The 14,161-nt window shown below is 40.1% G+C and overlaps 1 protein-coding gene across 1 annotated transcript in view; it reads left to right on the top strand.

The window, feature by feature from the left end:
- LOC117508733 (protein FAM222B-like) overlaps positions 1-14,161 on the top strand; it is a 44,617-nt gene that overhangs the window by 12,919 nt on the left and 17,537 nt on the right. Inside the window, exon 2 of the mRNA XM_034168553.1 lies at positions 11,193-11,320. Within this exon, the coding sequence (XP_034024444.1) occupies positions 11,239-11,320 (82 nt within the window). The 5' untranslated portion in view covers positions 11,193-11,238. The remainder of the gene's footprint in view (positions 1-11,192; positions 11,321-14,161) is intronic.

Raw genomic sequence — 14,161 nt, 5'->3', positions numbered from 1 at the left:
ATTTCAGTCAGATGAAAATTTATTGCTTTAACCCATGCATTACACACAGACTGATATATTTCAAATGTTTATTTTGTTCACTTTTGATGATTATAACTGAAACTAATGAAAATCCTAAATTCAGTATCTCAGAAAAATAGAATGTTAAGACCAATACAAAAAAAGGATTTTAAGAAATGTTGGCCAACTGAAAAGTATGAACATGAAAAGTATGAGCATGTACAGCACTCAATACGTAGTAGGGGGCTTGTTTTGCCTGAATTACTGCAGCAATGCGGCATAGCATGGAGTCTATCAGTCTGTGGTATGTGAGCCCAGGTTGCTCTGATAGTGGCCTTCAGCGCTTCTGCATTGTTGGGTCTGGTGTGTCGCATCTTCTCTTCACAATACCCCATAGACTTTCTATGAGGTTAAGGTCAGATAAGTTTGCTGGCCAATTAAGAACAGGGACACCATGGTCTTTAAACCAGGTACTGGTAGCATTGGCACTGTGTGCAGGTGCCAAGTCCTGTCGAAAATGAAATCTGCGTTGCCATAAAGTTGGTCAGTAGCAGGAAGGACGAAGTGCTCTACAACGTCCTGGTAGAAGGCTGCATTGACCTTGGACCTCAGAAAACACAGTGGACCAACACCAGCAGATAACATGGCACCCCAAACCATCACTAACTGTGGAAACGATACACTGGACCTCTATGGAGCTAAATCAAGGCCAAAAGTTTTGTAATCTGAAAATTAAAAAAGATTGAAAAAATAAGTTTTGAAACTGAAAATTCAGTGTTTGTTCTTGAATGTTATAATCATTTAAAAAGTATTATCAAAATAAAAATGTGTTAGATATACATTTTTCAGTTTAAATTTTTTGATTCAGCTCTGTAATTTTTTTGATCAAATAATTTATTTTCATTCATATTAAAAAGTATTATCAAAATAAAAATATGTTAGATATACATTTTTCAGTTTAAATTTTTTGATTCAGCTCTAATTCTTTTGATCAAATTTATTTTCATTCATATTTCTTTTTTTCACCTTCAGATCTTATTTTTTCAGTTTCAAACTTTTGGCCCAGTTCTGGCGTGGAAGGGCATGGCTTCGATTGAGAGGGGCGTGGAATTGTGAGTGACAGGAGAGCAATCAGTCCTCACACGATGTTGCTTTCAGGAAATGTGAGTACTTTGATAGAAAATGACTTAACACTTTCTCTCCACTGTATTGTCTTGATACCTGTAAATAAAGTGATGCTAAAGTTGTCTATTACAAGTAATTCTAGATCTAGACATTTCCTGAAAGCAACATCATGTGAGGACTGATTGCTCTCCTGTCACTCACAATTCCACGCCCCTCTCAATCGAAGCCACGCCCTTCCACGCCAGAACTAGGCCAAAAGTTTGAAACTGAAAAAATAAGATCTGAAAGTGAAAAAAGATCTGAAGGTGAAAAAAAAGAAATATGAATGAAAATGAGAGTGAGAGCCTCTACTGGTGGTTGGCTCTCACTGCGGTATTGTATCACTTCCTGTTCCGGAGCACAGCGGTGTTTTTCTGTATCTGTTAGCTGTTTAATCTGCGCAGTTACGAGGTCTATTAGAAAAGTATCCGACCTTATTATTTTTTTCAAAAACCATATGGATTTGAATCACGTGTGATTACATCAGACATGCTTGAACCCTCGTGGGCATGCGAGAGTTTTTTCACGCCTGTCGGTTACGTCATTCGCCTGTGGGCAGTCTTTGAGTGAGGAGTCGTCCACCCGCTCGTCGATTTTTTTTCATTGTTTAGGAATGGCTCAGAGACTGTTGCTTTGTTTGATAAAAAAATTTTCAAAACTGTAAGGCACAACTGAGTGGACACCATTCAATAAATTCAGCTGGTTTTCGGTAAAAATTTTAACGGCTGATGAGAGATTTTGGTCTGGTAGTGTCGCTTTAAGGACGGTCCACGGCGCCTGACGGCGATCTGCGCTTCGAGGCGGCAGCGTCTCGCCGTTTCAAGTTGAAAACGTCCACATTTCAGGCTCTGTTGACGCAGTAAGTCGTCAGAGAACAGAGAACTTTCAGAAGAAGTTGGCATGAGGAGTTTATTCGGACATTCCATTGTTAACGGTCATTTTGTAATGAAAGAACGTGCGGGCAGAGTCGCATGTCGGGCCGGACCCGACCGCGGGGGGTCGCGGCAGGAAAAACACCTCCGTTAGAAATCTTAACGGGCAAGTTGGAACATGCCCAAGCTATTAAACAATTTCTCAGTTACTCACTTGTTGAAAGCCATTAAAAGCCGCCTGAATTCTACAAATGGTTTTCAACACGGAGGTGTTTTTCCTGTCGCGGCGCACACAGATTTGCCGAGTCGTCACGGAAACGACTCGGCGAATTTGCGCGTACGTCTTTCATTAAAAAATGTCCTTAAACAGTGGAATGTCCGCATAAATTCCTCATTGCCGGCCTCTTCTGAATCTTCTCTGTTCTCTCACGATGTCCTGGGTGAATTAAGCCTTAAATTAGGATGTTTTCAGCTCGAAACAGGCCGACGACAGCGCCTGGAAGCGCTGCAGGACGTCCCGCTCCGTGGGAAGTCCTTACAATCGACAGAAACACCCCATAATCTCTCATCAGCCGTTAAACTTTTCACAGAAAACCAGCTTAATTTCTCGAATAGTGTCCACTCGGATATTCCTCACAGGTCCAGAAAAAATTTTGATAAAGCAACGCGCGCCGTCTCGAGCAGCGTGTGAAACAAAGGAATTCAGCTGAGAGGGCGGGACCACATCTCACTCAAGGCCTGCCCACAGGGAAATGACGTCACCGACACGCGTGAAAAAACTCACGCATGCGCACGAGGGTTCAAGCATGATTGGTGTAATCGCATGTCATTCAAATCATATAGTTAAAAAAAAAATAAATAAAAGGGTCGGTTTATTATCTAAGAGACCTCGTAGATTGATCTAGTTATCTAGATTACGATTTGTTTCCCAGTGTAATCTTTACGTGCCTTAACTAAAGCACTCCTTCTGCTGAATCACCTCTAAATTATTTACACATTATTCACTTTGCGTGTTTTTAGGAATCCGCTAGCTTAGCGTAGCTACTAGCTCTTAGCCGATTTAGCATGGTGGCTTCTCCTGTCTCTCCCGCACTTTTCTGCTCTGGGTGTGAAATGTTTAGTTATTCCTCGGCCTCCTTTAGCAGTAACGGTACTTGTAATAAGTGTAGCTTATTAGTAGCTTTGGAGGCCAGGCTGGGCGAATTGGAGACTTGGCTCCGCACCGTGGAAAATTCTACAGCTAGCCAGGCCCCTGTAGTCGGTGCGGACCAAGGTAGCTTAGCCGCCATTAGTTACCCCCTGGCAGATCCCGAGCAGCCGGGAAAGCAGGCTGACTGGGTGACTGTGAGGAGGAAGCGTAGCCCTAAACAGAAGCCCTGTGTACACCGCCAACCCGTTCACATCTCTAACCGTTTTTCCCCACTCGACGACACACCCGCCGAGGATCAAACTCTGGTTATTGGCGACTCTGTTTTGCGAAATGTGAAGTTAGCGACACCAGCAACCATAGTCAATTGTCTTCCGGGGGCCAGTGCAGGCGACATTGAAGGAAATTTGAAACTGCTGGCTAAGGCTAAGCGTAAATTTGGTAAGATTGTAATTCACGTCGGCAGTAATGACACCCGGTTACGCCAATCGGAGGTCACTAAAATTAACATTAAATCGGTGTGTAACTTTGCAAAAACAATGTCGGACTCTGTAGTTTTCTCTGGGCCCCTCCCCAATCAGACCGGGAGTGACATGTTTAGCCGCATGTTCTCCTTGAATTGCTGGCTGTCTGAGTGGTGTCCAAAAAATGAGGTGGGCTTCATAGATAATTGGCAAAGCTTCTGGGGAAAACCTGGTCTTGTTAGGAGAGACGGCATCCATCCCACTTTGGATGGAGCAGCTCTCATTTCTAGAAATCTGGCCAATTTTCTTAAATCCTCCAAACTGTGACTATCCAGGGTTGGGACCAGGAAGCAGAGTTGTAGTCTTACACACCTCTCTGCAGCTTCTCTCCCCCTGCCATCCCCTCATTACCCCATCCCCGTAGAGACGGTGCCTGCTCCCAGACTACCAATAACCAGCAAAAATCTATTTAAGCATAAAAATTCAAAAAGAAAAAATAATATAGCACCTTCAACTGCACCACAGACTAAAACAGTTAAATGTGGTCTATTAAACATTAGGTCTCTCTCTTCTAAGTCCCTGTTGGTAAATGATATAATAATTGATCAACATATTGATTTATTCTGCCTTACAGAAACCTGGTTACAGCAGGATGAATATGTTAGTTTAAATGAGTCAACACCCCCCAGTCACACTAACTGTCAGAATGCTCGTAGCACGGGCCGGGGCGGAGGATTAGCAGCAATCTTCCATTCCAGCTTATTAATGAATCAAAAACCCAGACAGAGCTTTAATTCATTTGAAAGCTTGACTCTTAGTCTTGTCCATCCAAATTGGAAGTCCCAAAAACCAGTTTTATTTGTTATTATCTATCGTCCACCTGGTCGTTACTGTGAGTTTCTCTGTGAATTTTCAGACCTTTTGTCTGACTTAGTGCTTAGCTCAGATAAGATAATTATAGTGGGCGATTTTAACATCCACACAGATGCTGAGAATGACAGCCTCAATACTGCATTTAATCTATTATTAGACTCTATTGGCTTTGCTCAAAAAGTAAATGAGTCCACCCACCACTTTAATCATATCTTAGATCTTGTTCTGACTTATGGTATGGAAATAGAAGACTTAACAGTATTCCCTGAAAACTCCCTTCTGTCTGATCATTTCTTAACAACATTTACATTTACTCTGATGGACTACCCAGCAGTGGGGAATAAGCTTCATTACACTAGAAGTCTTTCAGAAAGCGCTGTAACTAGGTTTAAGGATATGATTCCTTCTTTATGTTCTCTAATGCCATATACCAACACAGTGCAGAGTAGCTACCTAAACTCTGTAAGTGAGATAGAGTATCTCGTCAATAGTTTTACATCCTCATTGAAGACAACTTTGGATGCTGTAGCTCCTCTAAAAAAGAGAGCTTTAAATCAGAAGTGCCTGACTCCGTGGTATAACTCACAAACTCGTAGCTTAAAGCAGATAACCTGTAAGTTGGAGAGGAAATGGCGTCTCACTAATTTAGAAGATCTTCACTTAGCCTGGAAAAAGAGTCTGTTGCTCTATAAAAAAGCCCTCCGTAAAGCTAGGACATCTTTCTACTCATCACTAATTGAAGAAAATAAGAACAACCCCAGGTTTCTTTTCAGCACTGTAGCCAGGCTGACAAAGAGTCAGAGCTCTATTGAGCTGAGTATTCCATTAACTTTAACTAGTAATGATTTCATGACTTTCTTTGCTAACAAAATTTTAACTATTAGAGAAAAAATTACTCATAACCATCCCAAAGACGTATCGTTATCTTTGGCTGCTTTCAGTGATGCCGGTATTTGGTTAGACTCTTTCTCTCCGATTGTTCTGTCTGAGTTATTTTCATTAGTTACTTCATCCAAACCATCAACATGTTTATTAGACCCCATTCCTACCAGGCTGCTCAAGGAAGCCCTACCATTATTTAATGCTTCGATCTTAAATATGATCAATCTATCTTTGTTAGTTGGCTATGTACCACAGGCTTTTAAGGTGGCAGTAATTAAACCATTACTTAAAAAGCCATCACTTGACCCAGCTATCTTAGCTAATTATAGGCCAATCTCCAACCTTCCTTTTCTCTCAAAAATTCTTGAAAGGGTAGTTGTAAAACAGCTAACTGATCATCTGCAGAGGAATGGTCTATTTGAAGAGTTTCAGTCAGGTTTTAGAATTCATCATAGTACAGAAACAGCATTAGTGAAGGTTACAAATGATCTTCTTATGGCCTCGGACAGTGGACTCATCTCTGTGCTTGTTCTGTTAGACCTCAGTGCTGCTTTTGATACTGTTGACCATAAAATTTTATTACAGAGATTAGAGCATGCCATAGGTATTAAAGGCACTGCGCTGCGGTGGTTTGAATCATATTTGTCTAATAGATTACAATTTGTTCATGTAAATGGGGAATCTTCTTCACAGACTAAAGTTAATTATGGAGTTCCACAAGGTTCTGTGCTAGGACCAATTTTATTCACTTTATACATGCTTCCCTTAGGCAGTATTATTAGACAGTATTGCTTAAATTTTCATTGTTACGCAGATGATACCCAGCTTTATCTATCCATGAAGCCAGAGGACACACACCAATTAGCTAAACTGCAGGATTGTCTTACAGACATAAAGACATGGATGACCTCTAATTTCCTGCTTTTAAACTCAGATAAAACTGAAGTTATTGTACTTGGCCCCACAAATCTTAGAAACATGGTGTCTAACCAGATCCTTACTGTGGATGGCATTACCCTGACCTCTAGTAATACTGTGAGAAATCTTGGAGTCATTTTTGATCAGGATATGTTATTCAAAGCGCATATTAAACAAATATGTAGGACTGCTTTTTTGCATTTACGCAATATCTCTAAAATCAGAAAGGCCTTGTCTCAGAGTGATGCTGAAAAACTAATTCATGCATTTATTTCCTCTAGGCTGGACTATTGTAATTCATTATTATCAGGTTGTCCTAAAAGTTCCCTAAAAAGCCTTCAGTTAATTCAAAATGCTGCAGCTAGAGTACTGACGGGGACTAGAAGGAGAGAGCATATCTCACCCATATTGGCCTCTCTTCATTGGCTTCCTGTTAATTCTAGAATAGAATTTAAAATTCTTCTTCTTACTTATAAGGTTTTGAATAATCAGGTCCCATCTTATCTTAGGGAGCTCGTAGTACCATATCACCCCAATAGAGCGCTTCGCTCTCAGACTGCAGGCTTACTTGTAGTTCCTAGGGTTTGTAAGAGTAGAAGGGGAGGCAGAGCCTTCAGCTTTCAGGCTCCTCTCCTGTGGAACCAGCTCCCAATTCAGATCAGGGAGACAGACACCCTCTCTACTTTTAAGATTAGGCTTAAAACTTTCCTTTTTGCTAAAGCTTATAGTTAGGGCTGGATCAGGTGACCCTGAACCATCCCTTAGTTATGCTGCTATAGACGTAGACTGCTGGGGGGTTCCCATGATGCACTGTTTCTTTCTCTTTTTGCTCTGTATGCACCACTCTGCATTTAATCATTAGTGATCGATCTCTGCTCCCCTCCACAGCATGTCTTTTTCCTGGTTCTCTCCCTCAGCCCCAACCAGTCCCAGCAGAAGACTGCCCCTCCCTGAGCCTGGTTCTGCTGGAGGTTTCTTCCTGTTAAAAGGGAGTTTTTCCTTCCCACTGTAGCCAAGTGCTTGCTCACAGGGGGTCGTTTTGACCGTTGGGGTTTTACATAATTATTGTATGGCCTTGCCTTACAATATAAAGTGCCTTGGGGCAACTGTTTGTTGTGATTTGGCGCTATATAAAAATAATTGATTGATTGATTGATTGATTGAAATAAATTATTTGATCAGAAAAATTACAGAGCTGAATCAAAAATTTAGGTAAACTGAAAAATATATATCTTGCACTTATTTTTATTTTGATAATACTTTTTAAATGATTATAAAATTCAAGAACAAACATTGAATTTTCAAAATTTATTTTTTCAATCTTTATTTATTTTCAGATTACAAAACGTTTGGCCTTGATTTAGCTCCGTAGACCTCAAGCAAGACCTCTCCTCTCTTCCTCCAGACTCTGGACCCTTGATTTCCAAAGGAACTGCAAAATTGACTTTCATCAGAGAACATAATTTTGGACCACTCTGCAGCAGTCCAGTCCTTTTGGTCTTTAGCCCAGGCAAGACGTCAAGTCAGAAGTCTTCCCCATGATTGTGTAGCCTAGAGAACTAGACTGAGAGACCAGTTAAAAGCCTTTGCAGGTGTTTTGAGTTAATTAGCTGATTAGAATGTGACACCAGGTGTCTTCAATATTGAACCTTTTCACAATATTCTAATTTTCTGAGATACTGAATTTGGGGTTTTTATTAGTCATTTCTAATCATCAAAATTAAAAGAAATAAACATTTGAAATATATCAGTCTGTGTGTAATGAATGTATACATTATACAAGTTCCACTTTTTAAATGGAATTACTGAAATAAATCAACTTTTTCATGATATATGACCAGCACTTGTATTTTCTGATGTTTACTTAATCATCCTTTGTATAACGTGTTTAACCACTAAATCATCATCATAAATTCTACCAGTAACTGTCAAGCATTCATTCTAATGTTTTTCATAAGTGTTTATTTTCCAAATTAAAAATTTCCAACCTTGGATGTTGAAGTCCCAGAAATTAAAAAGGGGGGTGGGAGAACTCAAAGAAATATTACATACAGCTTTGTGTCTTTCTGATGTACAAAAAGTCAAAAAATATAATCAACAATTGTTTCTATTATCAATTAATCTGATGATTCCTCTCTGAATTAGTAGTTTGGTCCATAAAATATTGAGCAGTATTTCTTAAAGTCCAAAATGACATCCTCGAATGTCTGATGTTAATTTCAATATTGGTGGAAAGAAATCAGAAAATATTCACATTTAAGAAGCTGGCGTCAGAGCATTTGAATATTTAAAAGAAAAAAAAGACTCTCAGGGCTTGACATAAACCAATTTGGCCCACAGTGTGGGAGCACTGGCCTAAGGTTTTGCGCGCGAGAGTTCATGATATTCCACCTTGAAATACTGCAGATAAAACTGCCTATATAATATAAACCAATCCAGAAAAAAAAAAACATAAAATAGTCTATGGATCATGAATAAAAAAAAATAGAATTTATCAGAGGGCATTCTCAAGTGTAAAAAAAAATAATAAAGTGACTCCCATAAAACTTAGAGGGTGTTTTTTAAGCAACCCTCAGAGTTTGCTAACTCACAGTCACAAATGTAAAATACAGATGTAGGTCCATATCAAAACTAAAAAGTATGCCTTGTCTGGATTGGAGTTATAGATCTAAAAATTGAAAAAATAAATTATTCTTGGCTCCTTTGCTAATGTTGTCACCGTGGGGTTTCCACAAAGGCAAGCTGGTTAGACTTTTAAATTAGCTTTAAAACAGCCAGGGTCTACCAGGACCAAGCATATACTTTACTTGTCAGCATACGACGGATAGGCCCTGCAGATTTGGCAGAAAACCTCATTCTTCTCTTGGTCATGACCAAGCCACGGCCATTTCTGTGGCCAGGTCGGGACAAAACCTCTCTTCCTCTTGTTTCTTTCATATAGCCTGTCTCTCTCCCTTAACTCATCATCACTAAGCTTCCTCTTCTAGCCAATTCCTTTAGCAAAACTCTTTCCTGGTTGTTGTCTGGGTTTGAGTAGCTGTAGTTTAAACATATTTCAATTCGAATTTCAAAGCGTTCTGTTAGATTTGCGTCTTGTCTTTGTTTCTTGCACATTTAAAGGTGCTAGCGAACATTGCCGAAGATCAGTGACGGAAACGGCCAAATGCATGCTCCACGCATTGACAACATACATTTCAATATGCGCGAGATTCTGCGGGAGCATGGAGCATGGTTAGGGATGGTATTGATAAGATTTTATCGATCTAGATACCATTATCAATCCGATTCCTTATCGATTCTGCTTGTGAATTTTCTGTGTACTAAAAGTAGCCTTTAAAGTTTTTCTATGTCACCAACATTTTATTGAGTCTTAAAGTAAATAAATATGAATTTGGTCACTGGATCCTTAAACTCTGGAGCTAAATAAACTCTACATGGTGGCTCCTTGATCTCTGAACATAAATAGAAATAAACAAAATCGGTAGTTTTTGTCAAAAGCATTTCCTTTCAGACATTATTGGCATACATCTGAGCTGAGCTCTTGCAGCCAGCTGTGCTGCATGTCAGGATGTAATTCATAAAGAATGCACGACATCTCATTTTGGGAAGAAAAAACGTTTTAGTTGATAGTACTTTATTTTCTGTATTACAGCGTTTGGAAAGAGGTGTCATTTTATTTAAAGCTGCAGTTCGTTTTGAAGTTATTAATTCTGACCATACTCTGTCTCGGCAGAGAGCCACAGAGCGTTTTGAGCTGTGCCAATGGAACGGAGGACGTTTCTCGTTTCTTGACTGCCACAAGACAAGATCCCACTTAGCGACTTTAATCTGCACAAAAGTGACTCACAGTCACGATTGACATGTTTTAATGGCTTTGAGAGGAGTTAAGAAGCGGACTTGCCGTTTCTGAAGTTATTATTACTGTTATTGCTGTTGTTGTTGCTATTATTATTAATATATAAATATAAAAAATATTGCAAAAAAATTAAGATAAAGTCCAACGACCCAACGGATCGAACCATTGTTTCGTTGGTTCACGCTTCAAAGTGCAGTCGCTCTGCAGAAGCGGTTGATTACAGACCCGCTACAGGGTGTGCAATCAACGTGGAGAAATGATCATTTTCCCGACAAAGACCCTCAAAAACAACGGCCGATCTGAAGGACCGATAAGGGAATTGTTAAGCAAAAAGACTATTGATATCGGTGGATCGAATCATTTCCTAATGATACCCAACCCGAGATGCGAGATGTGGTCCGTGGTGCAAGACCAAAACAAACATTGCAGACTCGGTGAAGTTCAATGACACGGAGATGTGGAGAAATTTGACTTTGCCGCCGCAAAATATAGTAAAATAGAATTTTGTGTATTTTTGTAGTGGCCCGAGCGGGCCATCATTTGATAAATTGTAGTGGCCCGAAAGTGGGCCAAATCGGCGCCGGGCCACCAGGCAAATGTCTGTCGAGCCCTGACTCAGAATGAGTAATCTGTTACTAAAATAGTTGACTGCTTAATTTAATAACCAATTAATTGTTTCAGCTCTAGTAGCATTCTATTAACCTTTCTCTCTCCTACCCCTACCCCCCCCCCCCCCCAATCAAAGCTGCAGGAATGTGCGATTTTTTTATTTTTTTTTTACTTTGTTCTATGGGATGCACCTCAACAATGGTGTGTGTGTGTGCTCTTTTGTCATTGATCAGGTCACATAATCTGTGTTAAGTGTACATCGACTTAATGGTGCCAGGTGTAATGCGTTATAAATTTCCTGTCTTATTGTTATGCACTGAGTATATATCTAAGAGTGCTCGTTGGACAGAGCAAAATCATAATACTCAAGTGTAGATGTCTGAATTTTGCCTGCTATTTCTTCACAGTATTGTGAGAAGAAGGTGGTCCATGCTGTATTCGTGAAATAATGACATGCTGGCCTGTCTGCCAGCTTCAGGTGACTCAACCTTCCATCTTCTTACCCGTACGCAGATGAACACTGGACTTCAGAAATGTAAGTTTGGTGTGTGTGTGCATGCATGTGTCTGTGTGCTTCACTTCCCCATTTTCACATTAAAATTTTCAAGGACAGACCTCGACGTTGATTGTCTGTGGCAAGTAAAAAATGTGGTCAGACAACACACATATCCTCTAACTTTGCCTCAATTGGACAAGTCCAATTTTTCTTTTTAAAGTGGTCAAATTATTTATTTTTTCATGTTATTATGCGTTTGAGAGCTTTCCTGGACCATAAGTGTTGGCAGTTGGCAGCCATTATTTAAAAAGCCATCACTTGACCCAGCTGTCTTAGCTAATTATAGGACAATCTCCAACCTTCCTTTTCTCTCAAAAATTCTTGAAAGGGTAGTTGTTAAACAGCTAACTGATCATCTGCAGAGGAATGGTCTATTTGAAGAGTTTCAGTCAGGTTTTAGAATTCATCATAGTACAGAAATAGCATTAGTGAAGGTTACAAATGATCTTCTTATGGCCTCAGACAGTGGACTCATCTCTGTGCTTGTGCTTGTTCTCTTAGACCTCAGTGCTGCTTTTGATACTGTTGACCATAAAATTTTATTACAGAGATTAGAGCATGCCATAGGTATTAAAGGCACTGCGCTGCGGTGGTTTGAATCATATTTATCTAATAGATTACAATTTGTTCATGTAAATGGGGAATCTTCTTCACAGACTAAGGTTAATTATGGAGTTCCACAAGGTTCTGTGCTAGGACCAGTTTTATTCACTTTATACATGCTTCCCTTAGGCAGTATTATTAGACGGCATTGCTTAAATTTTCATTGTTATGCAGATGATACCCAGCTTTATCTATCCATGAAGCCAGAGGACACACACCAATTAGCTAAACTGCAGGATTGTCTTACAGACATAAGGACATGGATGACCTCTAATTTCCTGCTTTTAAACTCAGATAAAACTGAAGTTATTGTACTTGGCCCCACAAATCTTAGAAACATGGTGTCTAACCAGATCCTTACTCTGGATGGCATTACCCTGACCTCTAGTAATACTGTGAGAAATCTTGGAGTCATTTTTGATCAGGATATGTCATTCAAATGCGCATATTAAACAAATATGTAAGACTGCTTTTTTGCATTTACGCAATATCTCTAAAATTAGAAAGGTCTTGTCTCAGAGTGATGCTGAAAAACTAATTCATGCATTTATTTCCTCTAGGATGGACTATTGTAATTCATTATTATCAGGTTGTCCTAAAAGTTCCCTGAAAAGCCTTCAGTTAATTCAAAATGCTGCAGCTAGAGTACTGACGGGGACTAGAAGGAGAGAGCATATCTCACCCATATTGGCCTCTCTTCATTGGCTTCCTGTTAATTCTAGAATAGAATTTAAAATTCTTCTTACTTATAAGGTTTTGAATAGTCAGGTCCCTTCTTATCTTAGGGACCTCATAGTACCATATCACCCCAATAGAGCGCTTCGCTCTCAGACTGCAGGCTTACTTGTAGTTCCTAGGGTTTGTAAGAGTAGAATGGGAGGCAGAGCCTTCAGCTTTCAGGCTCCTCTCCTGTGGAACCAGCTCCCAATTCGGATCAGGGAGACAGACACCCTCTCTACTTTTAAGATTAGGCTTAAAACTTTCCTTTTTGCTAAAGCTTATAGTTAGGTCTGGATCAGGTGACCCTGAACCATCCCTTAGTTATGCTGCTATAGACTTAGACTGCTGGGGGGTTCCCATAATGCACTGAGTGTTTCTTTCTCTTTTTGCTCTGTATGCACCACTCTGCATTTAATCATTAGTGATTGATCTCTGCTCCCCTCCACAGCATGTCTTTTTCCTTGTTCTCTCCCTCAGCCCCAACCAGTCCCAGCAGAAGACTGCCCCTCCCTGAGCCTGGTTCTGCTGGAGGTTTCTTCCTGTTAAAAGGGAGTTTTTCCTTCCCACTGTCGCCAAGTGCTTGCTCACGGGGTCGTTTTGACCATTGGGGTTTTTACGTAATTATTGTATGGCCTTGCCTTACAATATAAAGCGCCTTGGGGCAACTGTTTGTTGTGATTTGGCGCTATATAAATAAAATTGATTGATTTATTGATTGAGTCTGCAAAATCGCCAAGAGTAAGGGTGGGCCCTGCCGGTTCTAAAACAACCACACTAGTGACAGCTCACGTTTGATCCGTGATCCATGACCGCCTACAATGTGTCGGCATACAGTAGAACCACAGATTATTGGTGAAGTTTACATAAGTGTGTAATTTATGTGTAAATTTGGTTTGTTTTTAAAGTATTAACTGCATTGATTTAGATGGATTCTCAGTAAAATTGCAGTCAGTGGAGGGGCAGCGCACGCACATCATGAACGCAGCCTCATGGGCAGTGGTGGGCACAGCTAACCAAAAAGTTAGCTTCGATAACAATGGCAGTAGAGACCGTGAAAACTTACCAAAACAAAATTCCAGATAATCCGTGTCTGCTAACTGAAAAGCTATGTTTTTAAAGCTAAACCGATAAACCACCCAAAAATTTATCGGAAGCTACAGCAAACCGATAACTTCCAGTATTGTCTCCGGTAGACTTCCAACTACTAGCAAGCTGATTTTGAGTTTTAACACCACGTTCGCTTCTGGTAGCATCAAAGGCGATCACAGACCTAAACAATGAGTCAGCTCTTCTGTCTTTGAGCGTCCTACCCCCTGCTGGAAGCCCCTGTTTATTACATAGCTTTCAGCAGTGAAGCAGTTGAGTGGAGCAGTGAATCTCAACTCTCTACTTAATAACAGTGTAGCCATGAGGCAGAGGTCTTGGAAAATAAAGCAGTGCTGACTTATGGTTTGGTTTATAAATAAAATTAATACCGATAGAATAACTCCATTAATG

Source organism: Thalassophryne amazonica, chromosome 4 (genome assembly GCF_902500255.1).
Source record: "Thalassophryne amazonica chromosome 4, fThaAma1.1, whole genome shotgun sequence".
NCBI lineage: Eukaryota > Metazoa > Chordata > Actinopteri > Batrachoidiformes > Batrachoididae > Thalassophryne > Thalassophryne amazonica.
Note: the sequence above shows the minus strand (reverse complement) of the source record. Positions and strands in the feature narration are given on the sequence as shown.